At 52.6% G+C, this 21,298-nt stretch overlaps 1 protein-coding gene across 9 annotated transcripts in view; it reads left to right on the top strand.

The window, feature by feature from the left end:
- Nucleotides 1-21,298, top strand: part of LOC116956329 (disks large homolog 2-like) — a 539,014-nt gene that overhangs the window by 353,155 nt on the left and 164,561 nt on the right. For all 9 annotated transcript variants that reach the window (XM_076054104.1, XM_032977873.2, XM_076054103.1 and 6 more), the window contains one exon: nucleotides 16,643-16,799. In XM_076054104.1, coding sequence (XP_075910219.1) covers nucleotides 16,643-16,799 — 157 coding nt within the window. The remainder of the gene's footprint in view (nucleotides 1-16,642; nucleotides 16,800-21,298) is intronic.

Genomic DNA, 21,298 nt, shown 5'->3' on the forward strand with positions numbered 1-21,298 from the left:
ATAAACCATTTCGGGTCTTAATTGATTGTTCACGCTTACGGTGGCTTTCAGACCGCATCCATTATTTTCGTCTCCCCCCTCCTATTTTCCGAACGTAGATGCACTCAAATTTTGATTTAAAGCTTTCGTGACTGCAGGGATTAATATTCTTGGTTATTTCGGTAAAGTCACCTGACTTTACCGAAAGAACCAAGAGTCACCTGACTTTACCGAAAGAACCAAGAATATAGATGGACTCGTCCATCTGAATAACTGCCAAATCGCTGTCCGTGGTGCTAACGTTAAAAAAACCCGCCACTTTTTTAAAATTTTCTTGCTGTGGTTTTCACACCTGATGATGATTGCTTGTGTTGCAGTCGAAACGTCGTGAGAATTTTATTGTTTTATATTTTTATTATTATATTGTTTCCCTTCTACGTGACTTTACCGAAAGAACCAAGAATAATAAAATATTATTTGGTATAATAAGTATATATCCGAATATATATCCGAATAATAAAACATAAAATGAATAATAAATAATAATTAAACAATTCCACCAGGCTCAATACACGCTCCCCAGCTGCATGAATCGAAATGAGAATATTTAATTATGACTGGAGGAGGAGGACTCCGATGATCTATAAAGCTCTTTTTCACAGATGTCCAATCGGGGCACTCGGTAAGAACATCACAACAACAAACAGTACACAAACACGATGGTAGTGCAAAGTACAGGAAAGGTAAACAAATCACACAAAGCACACTGGGTTATTAAGGTAATTTTAAAAGGCAACCTGGTCACATATGATAGCTCGACAATGTGGCCCCATCATTTGAACATTCATAGCAGCACATTAATCCAAATAATCTCAATGCACGTTTTTTAAATGTGGAGGGAAATACCGGAGGACCCGGAGAAAAAAAATTCTACGCGACCACGGGGAGAGAGACACGGCAAACTTCAAATATACAGCAGGCGACAGGGTCGGGACCAAATCCTCGACCTCCTGTATATCAGGCATATCACAATGTCGCCACACCACCGTGGCTACAGTCCCGCTGGTCTACGCTCGGCAGGCCGCTTGTGCTGGGGTAAAGCGTGGGCACTTGCGCCCCCCTCCAAGATGGAATGTTAACAGCGGGGGGCATACAGGGAGGCCGGCACCAGCCATGGTAATGTGGAATTTCCGCGATGGACTCGGCTGAATGAGCTCCGCTGCAATTTATTTTCCCTTGTGCACCCGGCCACGGCAAAATTAAATTCGTCCCATAAACGAGCCGTCAAAAAAGATAACGAACAGAAATCCGTGAAACGCGGGGAGCGGCGGCGAACGCGTTGAAGGTCGCGAGCGGGTGAAGTTTTTTTTTTAATCTTTCTTTCAGAACCTCGAAGAAAATCCCTCGAGCAAATGAATATGACGAGCATGACAATGAGAATTAAGCCTTCGCTTCACCTCCGCGGCTGTAATTATTATTATTATTCCCCGCGCCAGAAATTAACTCCTGTCGAACGTTGTGACGTTGGAACGCGTGCGGCGTGCGTCACGGCACGGCCGTGGCCCGGGACGGCGTCAGACCGTCTCGATCCGTGTCTGTCGCGAGGCGGTGATGCTGAGGTACAAAAATCTAAATCCAGAGAAATAAGAAAGGGGGGGGGGGTGGTAAATTATAATTTTGCGATGTGCCTTTCGTGTCGCGCAATATTGCATAGAGCCGTACGTAATTTAAAAAAAACCATGTATAGATGTAAAAATAAATGCGCGATGAGAGGGCTCCTGGTTTTGGTTGAAGGAAATAGTAGTGTAGTGTATAGTAGTGTCTAGTATAGTGTCTGGTGTAGTTTATTGCCTAGTGTTTAGTACAAGACGGTAGTGAGGCCGGCGCTGTTGTATGGGGCCGAGTGCTGGGGCACAAGAAAGATGGGGAGGACCAAGCTATGGCAGTCACAGAGATGAGGATGTTGCGGTGGATGTTGGGTTTAACAAGGAAAGGAGAGGACGGTGAGAATTTAAGAAGTGAGAGGAAGACTCGAGGTGGGTAAACATTTACAGAGAAGACGAGAGAGAGAGAGAGAGAAGGCTGTGGGTGTGATTCGGTCGCGTTGAGAGACAGCAGGAAAATCACGTGGGTCAAGAAAGGTGGCGAGTGATGCAAGTGGAAGGAAAGAGATGGCGGGGAAGGCAGAAGAAGAGGTGAGGGGTGGCGGGGGGGGGGGGGCAATGTGGGGCGATTGGACCGTGGTGGCACGGGGAGCGGAAGAGCGATGGTGCCAGGACAGCGCAGCGTGGAGAAGGTTGGCATGGACGGCGGGAACACCCTCACACCAGTGGGACAAACGCGTGGAAGGGATTTGAAAATGATAAAAAACAGTGCTAGCAATAATGAGTAAAATCCAAGAAGAGCACAGCAAAAGCCGATAATAATCACACCGATAATGACAACTGCACCTATGATAAAAGCCATTCGTAAAAATTCCACCCGCGGTACAGATAAACATCCAGTCAGACTGCAGGACAAGCCAACGGTAAGAATTACCCTCGGTATATATGGGTGGCATCCGATCGGACTGGAGGGTAAGTGAATGTACAACGGGAGATTTTCGGGCTGGATTTAAAAGTGCCGCTGCTAACAGGGTCAACAGTCCCTGATGTGGGGCAGGCAATGAGCGGCGTTCCTGCACTCTCTCCGTGCACCCCGGAGTGGACTGTGCGAGAGCCCCGCGTTCTCCTCTTGGAGACGGAGAGCAGCCCGCATTCCCGGGCAGCGCAGTTACAAGGAGGAGTTCGGCGTGAGATGGAAAGGCGCTGATGCAGTGTTGCCGTCACTCATTTTCAGCGGGGACTGGGGTTGGGGTGGGGGGGGCACTTTCGCCGATAAGATATCATCACCATTTGAAACCATTGGGGGTTTGACAGCAGCACGATGATGATGATGATGATAGGCAGGTGTTTTCACACTATTTGTGTATTGTCGGAGGGGCGGGGGGAGGTGGGGGGGTGCCGTCAGTGACTGCACTAAAGGCCACCAGGGGCAGCCAGTGGCCCGCCGGCCCGCCGGGCCACTGGCTAGCACAGAACGCTGTACTAGACCATTCAAAGCTGCCCTGTAAGGGTAGTGAGTTGCAGAATAAAGACACTTGACTCTGAAATTTACTGGGAGCCAGCGCAAATAATAACAAACTTAACAAACCGTCAACACATTTCCGAAATTGGTCAAGGTAATACAATAACTCTGCGGTCAAAAAAAAAAATACATGGGTTTGACTTTGCACAACGTGATGGGTCGAGCCAACACTCAGTGGCGATTCGAAACCTGCAGTGTTCCGACTGTAGGTCGACCGCTGTGGCTAGGAGATGTTAACTACCTCGCCTGGGTGTACAGGAGGTCGTGGGCTTGATCCTGACCCTGACGCCTGCTGCTGCTGTATGTTTGGAGTTTGCATGTCTCTCTCTCTCATCATCATCACGGTGGCTAGGAGATGTTAACTATCTCGCCTGGGTGTACAGGAGGTCATGGGCTCGATCCTGACCCTGATGCCTGCTGCAGTATATTTGGAGTTTGCGTTGTCTCCCTCCACCGTGGTCGCGTGGATTTTTCTCCGGGTTTTCTCCCGTTTTTTTCCCCTCCACGTTTAGAATCGACGTCGCGCGTTTCGGGGTATTTGGCTGCTGTAAATTTCCACGCGATAAGCGACTTGGTTGAGCTATCATTTGCGAAAAAGATCTATGTAGCCCAGTGGGCCTTCCCTTGTACAATACAAATTGCGAAGTTTTATTATATGTGTGAACCACCTCGCCTGGTATACAGGAGGTCGTTTATTCTTTCATCGTTTTAACCTCGCCGCCGCCGCTGCAGCCAGCTTTGTAAACAACCAATCCCCTCGCGCCTCACCCCGGCGACGTCATTGGTTGTTTTTGTGTCCATTTCAAGGTGAAGATTCAACGGCGCGTTTATCAGTCGCTCCGCGTGCGCGCGCGCGCACCCAGGTGTGTTTGCATACTTACATTTTATTTTTTATATGTACGGTAGTTCGTGGCGGTTAGGCCAGAGGTGAGCGCTTCAATGCCACAACCCCGTGCCCGCGACGGTTTGAAACGATGGTGCAAGTTTCTTAACATCCCAGTCGGCTCGGCCCGCCTGCCCGCTGAGCGGTATCAATGAATGCACCGCAGTGAGTCGACGATCGGTTGCTCAGGTGTGGTGATCTCACGTGGGCGGTACTCTCGCCTCTTAGGGCGCCACGGCGGCTATGAGATGTTAACTGCCTCGCCTGGTTTACAGGAGGTCGTGGGTTCGATCCTGACCCTGACGCCTGCTTATATTTGAAGTTTGCGTGTCTCTCTCCACTGTGATCGCGTGGATTTTTCTCCAGTGTTTCCTTCCACATTTAGATTATTTTGCTGCTCTAAATTTCCACTTGATAACCCACTTCGATGAGCTAATATCTGTGACTAGGTTACTTCTAAAAAATAAGCTAATAGCTCAGGTGGGCTTTACCTGGTTAAAAAAAAAGTTTTATTTGTATTTTCTTTGTTATTTGGTTTCCTTTCCTGATGACGGACGCTTGCGTTGCGCCCGAAACGTCGTGATTTATTTTATTTTATACCTACGTGACTTTACCGAAAAAACCAAAGATTCCTTTCCTATACTTTGCACTCCTATCGTGTTTTTTTTGCATTGTTTGTTGTCATAACGTTGTGACAAATAGCTTTATAGCTCGTCGGATTCCTCCTGCAGTATAAATAAATATTCTGATTCTGATTTGTGATTCGGGGCATTGCGTCGTTATGTTCCGGACGGCCACAGTCGCACCGCTACAGCAGCGGCACGATGAAGTCACTTCAGGGCTGCACCTTTTGAACCTTTTGCACGTGTGGAAATATCTTGCAAAATCTAAGCTTATTTTTAATTTTTTTCACCCGTCGAAAAGATCGCTGGTACGTTCGAGAACGACGTGCCGCACCGCTTGCCCGTAAGCTCGGGCTTGTGATTCGTTGTACAGAAATGGGTGGGGGGGGGGATATGGGTTTGTGGGGGGACACGGTGCTTCGTGGAAGAGATGCCCAGCAAATGCAGCCTTGGCGGGGAAGCTTGCTCCATTGTCCGCTTTGTGAATTCACGGACGAGCCAAGAGGAAGGCACGTGCGCTCGCTCGCAATGAAATGGGGAATAAAGGAGAGGGAGGGATAGCAACAAAAAAAAGAGGTCACATCCGAGTGGTCATTCGGCAGCTCCTGAAGGGGAAAAGAGACTGCTGGACACCGGCCTCTGATTGTGTTTAGACAATAGACTGACAGACCGGTCTCTGATGGTATCTCTAGATAATAGACTGACAGACTGGTCTCTGATGGAGTCTCTAGACAATAGACTGACAGACCGGTCTCTGATGGGGTCCTAGACAATAGACTGACAGACCGGTCTTTGATGGGGTCTCTAGACAATAGACTGGCAGACTGGTCTCTGATAGGGTCTCTAGACAATAGACTGGCAGACTGGTCCCTGATGGTGTCTCTAGACAATGGACTGGCAGACTGGTCTCTGATGGGGTCTCTCAACAATAAACTGGCAGACTAGTCTCTCATGGGGTCTCTAAACAATAGACTAACAGACCGGTCTCTGATGGGGTCTCTAGACAATAGACTGGCAGACCAGTCTCTGATGGAGTCTCTAGACAATAGACTGACAGACTGCTCTCTGATGGGGTCTCTAGACAATAGACTGGCAGACCAGTCTCTGATGGAGTCTCTAGACAATAGACTGACAGACTGTTCTCTGATGGGGTCTCTAGACAATAGACTGGCAGACCAGTCTCTGATGGAGTCTCTAGACAATAGACTGACAGACTGTTCTCTGATGGGGTCTCTAGACAATAGACTGACAGACCGGTCTCTCTTCGGCGACGTGACCTTAACGGAGTACACGCACCACTGGGTCGTCCGCTGCCTTTATTTCCTCGGCTCCGCAAAGTGGCCGAGCGCTTTGTTCGAGCCGCCCGTTTACCATTTCCGTCGCCATGGCAGCGGGGGAAAGCTGCGTGCCGCGGAGGCGCTTGCGCTGAATTCTGAAAAGGCCAAAGTGAAAACGCAAAGTTTTTCACGAAAGGCACCGACGATCCGCTCTGCTCTTTCTCAGAGTCGCTACCTTTCTCTACCGGCCGCCGTTGAACGGCCGGCGCAGCCGTGAAGGTCTGCAGCCCTCCTGCAGTCCGTCGCTCGCTCGACTGCGACCGTCAGAAACCCTCCGCTCGAAGCCGATGTCCAAGGGAGGACCCCCTCGCCCCCCCCCCCCCCCCCCCCATGCAGAGGTTATCCCGCGAAATTAGATTTTTTTTCTTGCACGGAATTTGTCTCAATCGGGCAAGTGAATTTGTCCAAACTATAAAGTCGTAAAATAACATTTTCGTTGCGGCCGTCTTTGATCCAGCCCGAAACCACAAACGTCTGCTACTCTTAAAAAATAAAACAAGGAGGACCCCCTCCAGGGGCTTGTAGAGTTTATTGAAACGTGCGGGTTTAGACGGGTCTCCATTGCGCTGTAATCCGCAACGTTGTGGGTCGTGCCGGTGTCCAACCCCCTTTCACATCCTCTGCGGTGTCTGCCTCAAGCGTTTTGTTCGTAAACAAAAAAATACCCACGGTTTAACCCCCACGGGCAGCTGAAACCTGGATTCTAACCGAGGCTCTCGGTGGAGCCGGGTCGGTGTCTCTGACCCCTGACCCACACGGCCTCCCGCCCCCCCCCCCAGTAATGCACAGTGTTTTAACCAGGCCCCCGTGCGGTCCCTGTGTACGTACCCATTGACACTGGCCTGACTCGGCGCCCGCCCGCCAGCCTGCCAGCCAGCGCCAAGAGTATGCAACGCTCTCCCTCCAACTCCCCCCCCCCTCTTCGCGCGAGCATGGTGCTTGTTAACCTCACGACCCTGCCTTAAAACCCTTCATTCTTCGGATGCTTGGGGGGGGGGGGGAGCGGGGGGTCACGCCGGGGTCATTTCTTGACAAGGATTGGCCTTGCATCGACGGAAAAGGTGTCTACCACTATTGTGGTAACTGAACACCGCCCCCCCCCCCCCCCCCCGCAACACTTTCGACAACAATCACGTTCTTTTTATTTTATTTTTTAAAACCCGCTTTATTTTTTCCCTCTTTGACCAGGCGGCGTAAAATGCCGACTCGCTCGCACGACGGAACCTAACGCCACGCGGCAGCAGCAGCGGCGGCGGCGGCGGCGGCGCGCGGACGCTGGCCGGCCCTGTGTCGGGAGCCAGTGGTCTCGTGGAATTGGCGTACGGCATTTCCACGCCTTTATTCCCAAAACTAGCTTTTCGCGATTTTGGCGATCCGCGGATCGCGTCCGGAACGCTTGCACAACTGCTGCATCGAGAGAGAGAGAGAGCGGTAGGTAATGAGAGATTAAGTGATGAGAGAGAGAGCTGTTTAAGTATTTATTGAAGGGTGATTTATACGAAAAAAATACATGTTTTCATCGGCCAATATCATCATCCGCGAAATTTGCTATTCACAAGCGTTTAACTCGCGAATAACGAGGAAATTCTGTAATGTTAGTGCAGCGGTTGTGTTGAGTGATCACAAGCCCGATGTGGTTTTGCCGCTAGGAGGGGGACAACCTTGCACTTTTGACGTCAGAGTTGGCAAATACGCGGTCACGTGGCCTTCATAATCTAAGAAATTCCACGGTAGATTGATTTTAAACTACCTCGCCTGGTGTGCGGAAGGTCGTGGGTTCAATCCCGAACCTGGTGCCTGTATATTTGGAGTTTGCGTTTTCTTCGGATCCTCTGGTTTTTCCCTCCACGTTTAAGAGTCTACGTGCGTTTTAGGGTATTTGGCTGCAAAAAATGTCCACGTGATGATGAGCTCAACTGCGTTGACGCTACCATTTGTGGCCAAGCCTCTTCTCGCAAAAGAGCTACATAGCTCAGTGGGCCTTACCTGGGAATAATAATAATAATGATAAAATATTCAAAGACCAGCTGCTGGGCTAGCGGAGCAAGTGTAGGGCAAAAAATACTCCACATAGAGCATCCCAGAACTCGGAGAGACAAACCAGAGTAATGAGAGAACATTGGAGGATGCGTTTTGCCCTGATGCCTGCCGCGCCCGTCAGCTTCCCTACCGGCCTACTAAATACGTCGATGAATCCGAATCGGGATTCTTTTTTTTTGACATAGACTCGAGGAGGAATCCGATGCGCTACGAAGCTCTTTATTCACAGACGCCCAGTCGGTTTGTAGGGTCGCAAAAGTCACAACAACAAACAGGATCGCAGTGCAAAGTATCGGAACGGAAATAACAAAAAAAATAAACTTAAATTTTTTTGGGGGGGGTGGGGGCCGAGGGGGAGTGGTTAACCGTGGATATCGATGCTAATGCTATTGACGGGCATCAATTTAAGTCGCGTGCCTTCGGAAGGTGACCGTCATTTCTCGGGAATCGTTAATTTTCCGTTGCCCTCGCGAGAGCTTCTCGCTGCTGGCGTGCACACGCCGCCGCCGCCACCACCACCGTTATTTATTCACGAGGAGCCTCGCCGCCGCGCTTTTAATGTCAGCGCCGATGACGATGAATCTGCCCCGGACGCCGTCGCGACGCTGCTGTTGCTCGCACGCCGGGGGGGGGGGGGGGGGGGGGGGGCGGCAGGGACTGTGCCCACTTTTGACACTGCCTTCCCCGGTCGTGGCCATCGGTCGCCCGCCGCGTCTGGAATTGCGCATTTCGGTGGCTTGGGTTGCCTTTTTTATTTTGACTTAAAACTTTCGTGACTGCAGGAATGAATATTCTGCGGTTCTTTCGGTAAAGTCGCGTACGATGGAAAAATAATGATTAAAAACTAAAGTGAATAAGAATATCACGACGTTTCGATCGCAACACAAGCGGTCGTCATCGGGCAAAAAAAAACGTCGTGATATTTTTTTTCACTTGATATTTATTTTGTATTATTATTTTTTTCCATCTACAAGTACGTGACTTTTACCGAAAGAACCATAGCATTCGGTTTTTTTTATTTTTGCGGCTGTAAATTTCGACGTGACGATACGCCACTTTGTTGAGCCGTCCGTCTGTGGCCAGGTCGCGTTTGAAAAATAAGTGAATGCCTCGGTGGGCTTTGGCCTGATGGGTTTGGGAATGGTTTAGTTGTTGTATTTGGGTGACTTTGTTGACCTTTCTTGTACTTTGCATTCCTATCGTGTTTTTGTTTTGTTTGTTGTAACGTTCTTATCTACCCCTACTGGCACATCTGTGAAAAAGAGCTTCATAGCTCATCGGATGCCTCCAGTATAGATAAATATTCTGATTCTGAACTGCTGGACTTGTGGCCACACCACCACGGCCATCACCATCACCGCCACAGGAAGAGGCCCCCAGTAGTGGAGTCAAAGATAGAATGCATGGGGATAGAGAAAGGGATGTACGTGCGTACGTTGAACTTTCGTTTGCACCGTACGTGGCCAAACCGCATGCTAATCAAAGGTGCAGAGAGGGTAAGAGGGAAGAGAAGGAATGGGAGTTAAGAGGACAGGGAAGCGGAGGGGACGCAAAGGAACGGGGGCAAAGGAGGGGGGAGGTGAGGAGAGGGAGGAGGAAGAGACTGCATAATTATAATCAGGGCCTCGACGCTGCTGCTGCTGCACGGAGGAGGAGCAGCGGAGTCTGTTTTTAAAGTGGGCGATGGCAGTTGGGGAGAGGGGGGGAGGGCTTTAGACTGGGCGTGGCCAGCACACACAGTCACGTGTTTTTACAGGAGGCTTGTCTTGATTTCGATGTAGAGAGGGAATGGCTTCAGAGTTGGGGGTGGCCACACAGAAGCCACTTCAAAATCGGAATATTTATTTATTCGTGACTGCCTCCGTGCAATTTGCCGTTCTGTGTGTGCTCTGTGTGTGATGTCCCTCTGTGTGTTCCCTCGCTGTGTGGTTTACGCCATTTTCACCTGAGGACGAGCGCTTGTGTTGCGTTCAAAACGTTGGGATCTATTTTTTATTTTTATTTTATTTCTCCATATGTGACTTATCCGAAAGAACCAACGAGTATTTATTTGTGCTCGAGGAATCCCATGAGCAGAAGAGTGCTTTATGGGAGGAGGCTTGAGCTGATTTATATCCCTTGATTTCCAGGGGTGGGGGAGCGGTGGTGGGGCGATGGTTAGCGCGCACTGCACCATGGAACTGGCAAACTTGAGTTTGATACCCGTCCATGGCTAATATCAATTGCGAGAAGACAGCTGAACCGGTCCTGGCCCCATTCCCTTCACCGTCTAGCGCCGACTGGCAGTGTTTTAGACGAAACGTCGTCTCTAGTTTTTGCGCACATCTCCGCGTGTGCGTTTTGCATGTGTGTGTTTATTTTGTGGGTCCGTGATTTTTGTGCATCTTTGGATATTTGTGACACGGAATCAGTGGGGCTACGGCCGGTGAGTGGGTGGATGGGGTGCCATTGCGCTATGAATCCAGTGGCCTCATTTTGATCGCAGACCACAGCTATCGTCCCGATCCTAAGCTTCCGCGAAGGAAACGAGTTCGAATCCTGCCCGCATGTGCGACTCGGCCCTGTCAATCTTCTGCGGTCGATGATTACTCAACGTTGATTGTGCTCTTGTTAAGCTGGCTCCCGCCCCCACTACCCCAGGAATATGAAATTTAAATAACTATTTTTTTCCCTTTATTTTTGTTCGTGAAAGATTGTCGTCATATGTAACGTTTTTGTTAATTTATTTTATTTTATTTTTTTCCCATTTTCAACTGGTTCTCGATTCCTGTAACGTGCGAAGCTCGGACCAAGACTCGCCGGTTGTATCGTGCCCTGTGCGACCGTGATCCTGACCAAGATCTGTCCCGTGCAGTACACATCTGTTACCGTCGCATGACGCACATGATATATGAAGCCTATCGGCCGATTTGATCGCTTCCTGCTGAAATAAATACAATCTATCAAATTTCCATCACTGAGTCCATTAACTAGCAACTGAGAACCAGCGAGTGCTCGTTTGAATGGGGGCAGTGCTTCGAGATGCATCCCCCAAAACTTTTTCTTTAAAATGTCCATCTGGTACTCTACAGAATTATTTTCTTGGAGTCGGTGCGGGGGGGGGCAGGGGTGCTCCTTAATATCCAAGGCCCCAGGCTGCAGCCTTTAAAGCCCCCCGCGTTAATCCGACCGCGGGCACAGTTCGGGGAGCGGGGTTCATTGTGGCCGTTATCGACGGCAGAGCGGCTCCGCTAATGCTGCGTGACGCGCAAAGTAGGGCTGTGGAAAGCGCCAGTGCGTGCGTGCGTGCGCGTCGTGTGTGTGCGCGTAGTGTGTGTGTGCCACTTTTCAGATGAGCGGCAAACTCGACTTGATCCACTTTTTACCTGCCTTGCCGTGGTTTCGCATCGATGAACGGCGCTCGCCGGATTAATTGCGCCCGCCGGCGCTGGGGTGAAGTTGCGCGTCTCGCGACCGACGGACCGGCGACGGCACAGCGCGCATTACAACCGAACGCAAGGCCACCGGCCGCCATCGAAACCGGGCGGCGCTCGTCCGGGTCGAGGACGGCGCGGGGTCTTCGTCACGGTCAATACGGGGGGCCTGGGATATACTGGGGGAGCCTGCTCTCTGTTACCCAGAGTGCAGCGGGGGGGAGGCAGGGATGGAGGCAGGGAGGGAGGGAGGCAGGGAGGCAGGCAGGGAGGTCGGGATGGAGTCGAGGGGGAGGGAGAGAGGGAGGCGATAGGGGAGGAGGCGGTGGGCGTTCTGATGAGTGGAAGAGAGCGCGCTTATCGTGAGCTATTTGTGACACCGTCGGCAGAATGATCCGAGTGGCCAGAGGGGCGGTGCCGAGGCTTGCGGCGGACGCTTTTCGTCCGGGTGCCCTGCGGGAAGAGAAAAATCAAGTTTGGCAAAGTCGGCGACGACCCGGTTCAAGGATCGCCGCCGAATTGCGGGGCGTGCGTGCGTGCGTGCGCGCGATGTTTGCGGTGAACGTATCGTCGGCGATGCTGTGGATGAACGGAGAGAACTGTCCGCCCCAGACCGGGTCGCGGTGTGTCGGAACCGGCCACTTTAAGACCTCCTCTTGCAGGTATAATACAACGTGTTTTATTCCGGCACGATGTCCGACGTTTCACTGCACTTACCCCGGGGCGGGGGTGGGGGGAGGGGTGTGGTGGGGGGGAAGCTTCTTCAGGACTTGGAAGTGACCACGTCACGCCGGACAGACATCGCGTTGTACAATCCGACAAGACAGCGGAGAGCCGTAGGTTTGTTTTGTGCGAGCCTCGAAGTGTCCCCATTTGGGTAGTGTTTGAATGTTTACGTGTGTGTGTATGTTGAACTTCTTTCGCACCATACGTAGCTAACTCCTAATCGGAGGTGCATGCGTGTATGTATGTTGAACTTCTTTAGCACTGTACGTCGCCAACCGTGCTAATCGGAGGTGCTAAGGGAGGGGAAGGACAACACATTAAACGCAACATGAACCAGTTCTAAATACATCAGTTAGTCAATGGAGATGATTTAAAAGTGCACCGCTCCCAGTGGCTTCCTAATATACCGGAAAGAAGAGTGTTTCCAGACGGCCACAGAAGCGCGTTTGGAAAGCTCGGCGATTTTTGATGTCGTGTGTGCGCGTGCGTTTTTTTTGCGTGCTCAGACCGCTTCAACGTATTGCGCTGTCGTACAGCACGGGGCCTAGCCTTAAGTTGACTTAGCCTAGAAAGGGGACCTGGTGAAGTGTGGTCGCGACTCGCATTAACAAATCATGGGGCAGGTGCGTGGGGTGGGGTTGACTGTGCGCGCACCACACGGATGGCTAACTCGGGTTCGAATCCGGTCTTGGATCTGTCGCCAACCCCTGAGCCTCCCGGCCATCTCCCGGTGGTAACGATGAGTTGTTAACCCCTGTGAATTCCCCTGCCCACACCAACGCCGCTCTTCACTAAGCGAGGGCCCGCTGAAGGGGTGCCATGGTGGCGGGATGTTAACTCCCTCGCCTGGTATACAGGAGGTCGTGGTACTGGCAAAGGAGGTCTAATGATGTAGATGCTTACCCCGAGCCCTCATTACTTTGATAGTGGCATTGTCTTTGAGCTGTACGCCTTTTGGCGTCCTCTGGTCTAGCACCAATTGAGACGAGGCTCAAAAGAAAGCCGTCTCTGGTGTGGACCAATCAGTTTCAAGGACAATGCCACAGATATTATCAGAGTGTTTTTTGTTTGCATTTTGACCACAAGTATTGTGGAAAATGCAAACATGATTCCTTGTAAAAAGGTTTCAGTTTTGTTGCCAGAAAAAAGGGGGAAAACTATTATTATTAGGAGGTCGTGGGTTCGATCCCGACCCTGACGCCTGCTGTATATTTGGAGTTTGCGTGTTTCTCTCTCTGCCCGTGGTCGCGTGGATTTTTCTCTGGGTTCCTCCCGTCTTTCCCTCCGCGTTGAGAATCAACGCCACGCTTTCAGAGTATTTGGCTGCTATACACTTCCACACGATGATAAGCCACTTCGTTGAGCTATCATTTGTGGACAGGTCGCTTCTGAAAATGAGTTGTATAGCTCAGTGGGCCTTACCTGGAAATATAAAAATAAATTATCGTTTAAATAGTTTAGATTTAATTCCACGCAGCCATTGGTTGCACGGTTGCTTTCGTTAACCCTTTCCCGTTCGTCATCAGACGAAAGATTAAAAAAAACTTTATCGGTACCGAGGCTCCCACAATGCCACGCAGGAGGGCGTTTGGCACAGTTTTGCGCCGGCTATCGTAGAGTGGCGGCGGTCGTGTCGCTATGTTTCCCCGCGGTACAGTAACGACGTCTTTATAAAAACAACGGCGCTGCTGCTACTACGCCTCTCCAAATAAAATGAACGCCCGAGCCACTCGCGCGTTTCGAGATTCGTCGGTGTGAACGGAGAAAAAAACACCCAGCCAAACCCACACCCTGCAAACTTGCGGACATCGCGGATCGGGAAAAAGGATTTGAGTTGGAAAATTCCGCTACGCAGCAGACGGTTAGCACGGGCAGTGTCCCACGGAGCGAGCGTCTATCGGGCAGCGGTGCCCCCCGCGACCTCCGGTGGCAATAGGGGAGTCTCTCGTCACGCGACGCAGGAGGCACCAACGGAATCCGCTCGGTGACCACCCGTCACCCACCCCCCGCAGATGCCCTCGCGAAAACGCGTGACTGGATTTGCCAAATGCGACGAGTGCCGTGCGCGAAAGGGAGCGAGTGGCCAGTCGAACCGTGAACTCCGGGGCAAAGCGGCCCAGGGGTACGCACGGAGCCAAAGTGCTCTCCTGTCTTAACAAGGACAGAGTCGAGTTAATTTTTCGCAAAATCTCAAGTCCATGAGCCCGTTGCGCAAACTCCACGTTCCCACGGACCGTGGCACGGTTCCACCCCCCGAATGATGAGCACAGTTTTATTTTTTAATCTTTTTTATTGAATCGTCTACATTTAAAACGAAAATGTTTTTGTGTTCAGTTCATTGTCCTTCCCGGCGCGCACCTCCGATAAGCAGGGTTGGGCTACGTACTGTGCGAAAGAAGTTCAGCACACATACGTGGGGAATATGTTGTGGGCAGCAAAAATGATTTGTTGTATTGCACTTCTGTGCTTCATCGAAATACGAAGGGGAATTCTCCATTCTGCACCCTGTGACTTCTCGCGAAATTGCATTCATTTGAATCATCAAGGAGGGAGCGGGATCTGAACTTGCCAACCGCGCTAACTGCTGCTGCCCCACTCGGCTCGAACCGTACACGCGCAGAGCACGCCGCGTGTGTCAATAATTCAGGGGGGGGGGGGGGGGGAGTCGCCAGTGTGGTCGACCTCCCCGGCGGTGTGGCGGGTTGAGACGCAACGGCGCGGCATTTCTTAAAATCCCGCCCGAGTTTGTCCGCCCAGCAGTGTGAAATAAAAAAAAAACTAAAAAAATGTTTATTTTATTTCGCCCGATGTTTCGGCCCCGCAGAGCTGTGTAGCTGTTTTTTTTCAGAAGCGACCTGGCCGCCAAATGATAGCTCGACGGAGTGGCTCATCGTGCGGAAATGTACAGCAACCAAACACTCGAAGTGCGTGATGTTGAGCCTCAATGTGGAGGAGAAAAACTGAGGGACCCGGAGAAAGATCCACACAACCACGGTGAGAGAGACATTCTAATTCAAAATATAACAGCGGACCTCAGGGTCGGGATCGAACCCACGACCTCCTACATGCCAGGCGAGGGAGTTAACATCTCGCCACTGATCGGTGGGACTTATTTAGGTCAAACGCCCTCTAAAGAGGCCCCTCTCTAAAGCTGCCCCCTCGTGGTGGGCCCTTCCGCCAAGCGGTGGCATCGGCAAGCGTTTGCAGGGCCGCATCTTCGCCTTGTATACGTGTAAACACAGCGGTTGACGCAGAGATTTGGGTCCTAGACTATAGACTTCCGGCAGTTCACCAGCATTGGCTTAAGCCGCGGCGGTCGGCACCCGACATGTATGTTGAACTTCTTTCGCGCTGCTCATAGCCAACGGTGCTGATCGGAGGTGAGGATAATGGTACTGATGCTGACGCGGCGCTGATGATGGTGGTAGCGATGGTGACTATGGTGCTGATGCCGATGGTACCAATTGGTGGTGGTGGTAGCAATGATGATGGTGATAATGATTGTAAGTGATGGTGACGATGGTGCTGCTGCTGATGATGATGATGACGGTAACATCACGAAGCAGTCCCCCGGAAGGGCCGCAGGATCGCCGAACCCTGGCTCGAGCAATCCCGACCGTTGACGAGACACCGCACGTCCGAAACCCGATGGAGGGGTTCCGCTTGCGTTGAGCCAACGTTGCTGGAAACAAATCGCTTCCCGGGATGCTGTTCGTCGCGCGGCTGATGGGTCGTGTGTTTAGATGTTTCAAGTCGAGGGACCAAAGGAAGAGAGGATAGAAACAGGTTTGGGACGAAGGGGGGGTGGGTTGTTCTTCATGTGCCAGCCTATGACCAGCCAACGAATTTCCCAACAGCTAACGGTTGAGTTTGTTGTACAACGCTGGAGGTGGTGTGTTGTGCGTGTGGGTCAACACAGGTGTGTGTTTAAGCCACCGTTTGTTCCATTTTGCTTTTCCCCTGAGTCGCAAAGGGAAATCGTGCTTCTAACGGTGTTTGGCCAGAACTTGGACCAGATTTATACAGTGTAGTGTGCAGGTGGTCCATGAATTCACCATTCATCATCATCATTATTATTATTAAAGGGGAATCGAATAAGACCAAGTGGTTAGAGCCGCGTGGGTTGGATGTTGGGTGCGGGGGGGGGGGGGAGTCACGTGACAAAGATAAAGGCCGTCGCCGTGAAAACCCAAACCCGCTCGAGCCTGCGGTGAGTGTGCATCAGTAGCCGCTCGCGTGCCCCTTCACGGCCACGACCCCCCATGGGGTGGACATTCCACGTTGCTCGCGGCACCACCGCCGCCGCAGCGCCACGCGGGAGATTCCACGCCCTGCGCGGTGATGGCGGCGGCGTGCCACGGCGCCGGCCTTGCTGGGCGCTGCTCGCTGTGACGGCGCTTTACACCGCCCCCCCCCCCCCCCAAACCAGTCTGTTGAGGCTACAACGGCGGTGGTGGTGGTGTGGGGGGGGGCTGCTGGTGGGGTATGTGACACCTCTGGTCCGTGCGTGTGCAGGGAAGCGAGACGAGTGGTGCTGCACAAGGCCTCCTCGGGCCTCGGCTTCAACATCGTCGGGGGCGAGGACGGGGAGGGAATCTTCGTCTCCTTCATCCTCGCGGGCGGCCCGGCGGACCTCAGTGGGGAGCTGCGGCGTGGCGATCAGATCCTCTCGGTACGTCTCGCCCCCCACCCCGCCCCCCCGCCAACCACACCTCGCGCATCGTTACGACCGGCGGGCGTATGCAGGTGTCGTGTTTATAATGACGAATAAACTTCTTGTGAGGCACACTCTGTTTATTGTAATACTTCTCTTTACACAGTCCTTAACACACAGAGGGGTATACGGTCCCCTCACCCGATACCCTAAGAAGGTACAGCCTCCGGACTTAGCGGGACCTACACACAGCTTTCTTCCTAACCTAAGGAGGTACAGCCTCCTATCTTGGCGGGACTTACACGTTTACCGCTATCCTAGAGTCCTCCAGCTGGGACCTAGGGGAGGCTATCTGACCCACCGCTGGCCCGGCGGGTCCTGACCACTGGGTACGCCGAGCCTTAGCCCTCAGAAGGGCTGGAAGGCCGGGTCCAGGGTCCTGGCTATCTTCAGCCCGGGTTTCGGTCTTCGCGTAGGGAGAGAACTCGCCGCGCTCTGCGCGCTCACCCTTCTTATACCCGTTTGTGGCCAGGTGTAACCAATCCCACATTCCCACGTGGAACTCTCTGATTGGTTCTTACCAAACTGTGGCTACGATCCACTTGACCTCGTGTGACCCCAACCGTTATGTACACAGAGGTAACGCTGCACTGCCCCTTTGATACCTAGTGGCAATGCAGGTTTCCCAAACAGTGAGTAGTTAACACCTCTACACAGGTACGGCGGGCATGCGGGCAAAACCCGAGATTTGTTTCTGGCCAACGCCCCCGCGGTTCAGGAGCCCCCGGCGAGCAATAAGAGGGTGGCCCAGGTGGCCACCTCTGTTGAGCGATAGGGGGTTGCCAGGTGGCACCTCTGTTGAGCGATAGGGGGTTGCCAGGGAGGCACCTCTGTTGAGCGATAGGGGGTTGTCAGGTGGCACCTCTGTTGAGCGATAGGGGGTTGCCAGGGTGGCACCTCTGAGCGATAGGGGGTTGCCAGGGTGGCACCTCTGAGCGATAGGGGGTTGCCAGGTGGCATCTCTTTTCGGTGATAAGAGGGTGGGCCGGGTGGCACCTCTGTTGAGCGATAGGGGGTTGCCAGGTGGCATCTCTTTTTGGTGATAAGAGGGTGGGCCGGGTGGCACCTCTGTTGAGCGATAGGGGGTTGCCAGGGTGGCACCTCTGAGCAATAGGGGGTTGCCAGGGTGGCACCTCTGAGCGATAGGGGGTTGCCAGGTGGCATCTCTTTTCGGTGATAAGAGGGTGGGCTGGGTGGCACCTCTGTTGAGCGATAGGGGGTTGCCAGGGTGGCACCTCTGAGCCACCTCGGCCACAACTCGGACGCGTTTTGGCCGGACGCGCGAATAAATGCCACGAACGTTGGTGATGCTCTCCGAGAATACGGCGAAGAGTGCCGTGATGCGTTGGATTTGGCCCTCGGTCGGTCTCTGTCTGTCTCGGGGGTGGGCACCGTGCAGGGAGCGATGGCGCAGCGGTTAGCGCTCTGCGCGACGCTACGAACCGGGTGACCCGAGTTCGATTCCCGCTCACGGCCAACACCACCAGCGACGGTTATCTGAACCGATCATGGGACTCTCATTGAGTACCTGGTGCGGTCTGTCAACATCGCCACTAGGGAGACACAAAGGTGGCCCCTTTGGTGTGCTGTGTTGGCCCTCATAGGTGCTGTTCTCTAACAGCACTGGCCCCAACAGTCTATTAACGCTATATGGGGGATTTTTGTGGCCAGCACCACAGGGCTGAAATAGCTCCACGTATGTTTGCCCGGTTCTCTGCCTTTCCATGCAGCCTATATTTCTGTCTGCTGGCCAGCGTATCATTCACGTATGTGTGCAATGCTTGCAATCATTCATTCATGACTGTACGTATTTCCGAAGTCAATAATTGAGTTTCTTGAATTTTTTACATCTTTTTGTTGTGCCCGAGGCTCTCGGCTCTCATTAAATTCGCCGGCAGCACATCTGCCAACTGACCCCAATTCATCCTGAACACGTCCCCGATCCCATCTGATCTCAGAAGCCAAGCAGGGATTTGAGCCTGGCTAGTAATTGGATCTAAGGCCACCAAGGGCTTTGCCAGGTGTTGGGCCACCACGGTGGCTAGGAGATGTTAACTGCCTCGCCGAGTATGCTGGAGGTCGTGGGTTCGATCCCCACCCTTGACGGTGCGTGCTGTATATTTGGAGTTTGCGTGTCTCTCTCTTTCTCTTCCCGTCAGTCGCGTGGATTTTTCCCTGGGTCCTCCGGTTTTTCCCCCCCACCGCATTTAGAATAAACGTCACGCGTTTCGTGCATTTGGCTGCTGTGAATGTCCACGTGATGATGAGCCCATTTCGTTGAGCTAGCATTTGTGTGCCAGGTCGCTTCTCAAAAAGGAGCTCTACATAGCTCAGTGGCGCCTTACCTGGTGAAAATTGAAAACAGTTTCGTTTAATTGTGGCCGGTGAAAGGTGAGAAGAAAGACGTCGGCGAGTGATGTCTCTGCCGTTTCTATTCTCTGCTGGGAAACGGGGGGTCCGATTTACGATGGCACGGTGTCCAGGAACTCGTTGTGACATCGCGAAAGCAGTGGGGCGGGGGGCAGGGGGGCAGGGGTGGGGGGCACCGCCTGTATTTGACTCGGATCTCCTGTTTGCAATGAAGCGCTCGTGCTGAGTGGCCACGTTCCGGGCTTAGGTGAATCCTGATTGATGGATCGAGAGGCACGGGGGGAGGGCGGTAATTTTTTTGTTATCCATTCACGTTGAAACGCTCCGATAAAATCGGGCGCGCGTTGTCGCGTGTTGTCGCGTGTTGTCGCGTCATCGCGATGGAAGACCGGGTTTGGGGGGAGGGGGTGGCAAGGCGGATCGTTGCGTCGTGCTTTGCGGCACGGCGAACGACGCGCTCGCCTTCATCCAGCGGTGGATCGATCGCGGGTTTCACGACGAGGAACGATTGCAGGCGTTCCGAGCCGTGCCGCGCGGTGATAATTCCCCGTTTGCGGGATTGATTTCCGTCGCTCTTAATCGCATCGGCGTGGGGAATTTTTGGTGAAATCGTTGGCACATAGTGCTGTTGTGTTGTCGGCCCCCAATTTTTTTTTTTTTAATCCACGGCCCACAGTTGGCAATTGTTGAAATCAGGATTGCAGCAGTGGGGAGGGGGTCCTGAATTGGACAGGTTACGTAAGAAGGGAATGGCACGTGTCGGCAGAACCGCTGTGTACAAATTGACGATGTCACGGCAGCAACGGAGCAAAGAGCGAATGTGGAGGGGGGTGGGGGGGGGGGTTCATTTTAATCTTGGTTTTTTTGGGTTAGGTCACGTGAATACAAATGTGTCGTTGAACCCGCCTCCACCCGACACAGCCAATTAGTAAGGTTTGTCACGTGAACGGAACGTGGCCAATTCGTTACTAGCACAGCCCACCGGTGTGTTGGAGAGCAAAGCCACAACATGAACAATCTGAGTACTAAATATTGTGGATTTGCGCACGGCACGGATTCTGTGACTGTTCACGGTCGACGTTTGCCTTCAGGAGTATTTAATTAGCAGTAAGGAGGACGTGACTTGGTCGGAATGAGAGGTAGAGACCGTGCGGGGGCGTGGGTTCACCGATTTTCAACGCAACTTCACGTGAACGTTTTTTGTTTTGCTTGCTCCGATCGGATGAACCTTCTGAGAATCATCAGTGCCTCCACTCCCTCCCCCCCCCACCCCCGCCCCAGCCGATGGTCGGACGGGAACGGATCTGGCGCGTAAACGCTCGACAAATTCGGAGCGTTAAACGGTCGACGAGAACGCCGTTTTTCTGTTGAAAGTTTAATGCCGACAGAAATGGCACTGCAACTGCTGTGGCTGGCAAGCCACGATGTTTTTGAAGTATATCATCGCGACCTAGATCTGTTTGTCTATTTCTGATGTCCACAGATTCGCGATCGTAACGAGACCCATGGAATTAACACAAACTAAAGTGAATTTGCGCGCCGATCTGCTCAATTCCCGTCAACAGCCCTGAGCCCGCGGTGGAAATTCCACATTGCTGTTGTGGGGATTCACCGTTCTTCGACTCGTACCAATTGTGCCACGCAAAAATAAAGATCCCCCCCCCCCACCGCTGCCGTGTATCCTTCACACACAGGCTGGTGTGGTCAGCGAGCGCCTATTAAGGCTGGCACGGCGCGTGAGAGGCTGTACGGCAGCACCACTAGGGGGCCGCCTTTGTCTCTCCAGACGGTGCCGACGTTGAAACATCACGCCACGGATTTGCTTCAGAGCTGAGTCGACCTATGAGAGGTCCCCCCCCCCCAACCCCCCCCCCCCCCCCCAATCAGAACTGCTTTTTCTGTGTTTAGTTTGTTGTCCTTTGCCCCTCACCTCCGATGAGCACGGTTGGCTACGTACGGTGCCAATGAAGTTCAGCGTACACACACGTGCATCAGATTCAGCTACCGGTGTTTGCCAGCGGCGTTGCGCCTCGTGACCAGGAATTGAACCTGGAGTCCGGGATGTTGTAAGGAAAAGTGCGCACAGT

This window comes from Petromyzon marinus, chromosome 64 (assembly GCF_048934315.1).
Source record: "Petromyzon marinus isolate PM22_M1 ecotype Great Lakes invasive population chromosome 64, UKy_Petmar_22M1.pri1.0, whole genome shotgun sequence".
Classification (NCBI taxonomy): Eukaryota; Metazoa; Chordata; class Hyperoartia; order Petromyzontiformes; family Petromyzontidae; genus Petromyzon; species Petromyzon marinus.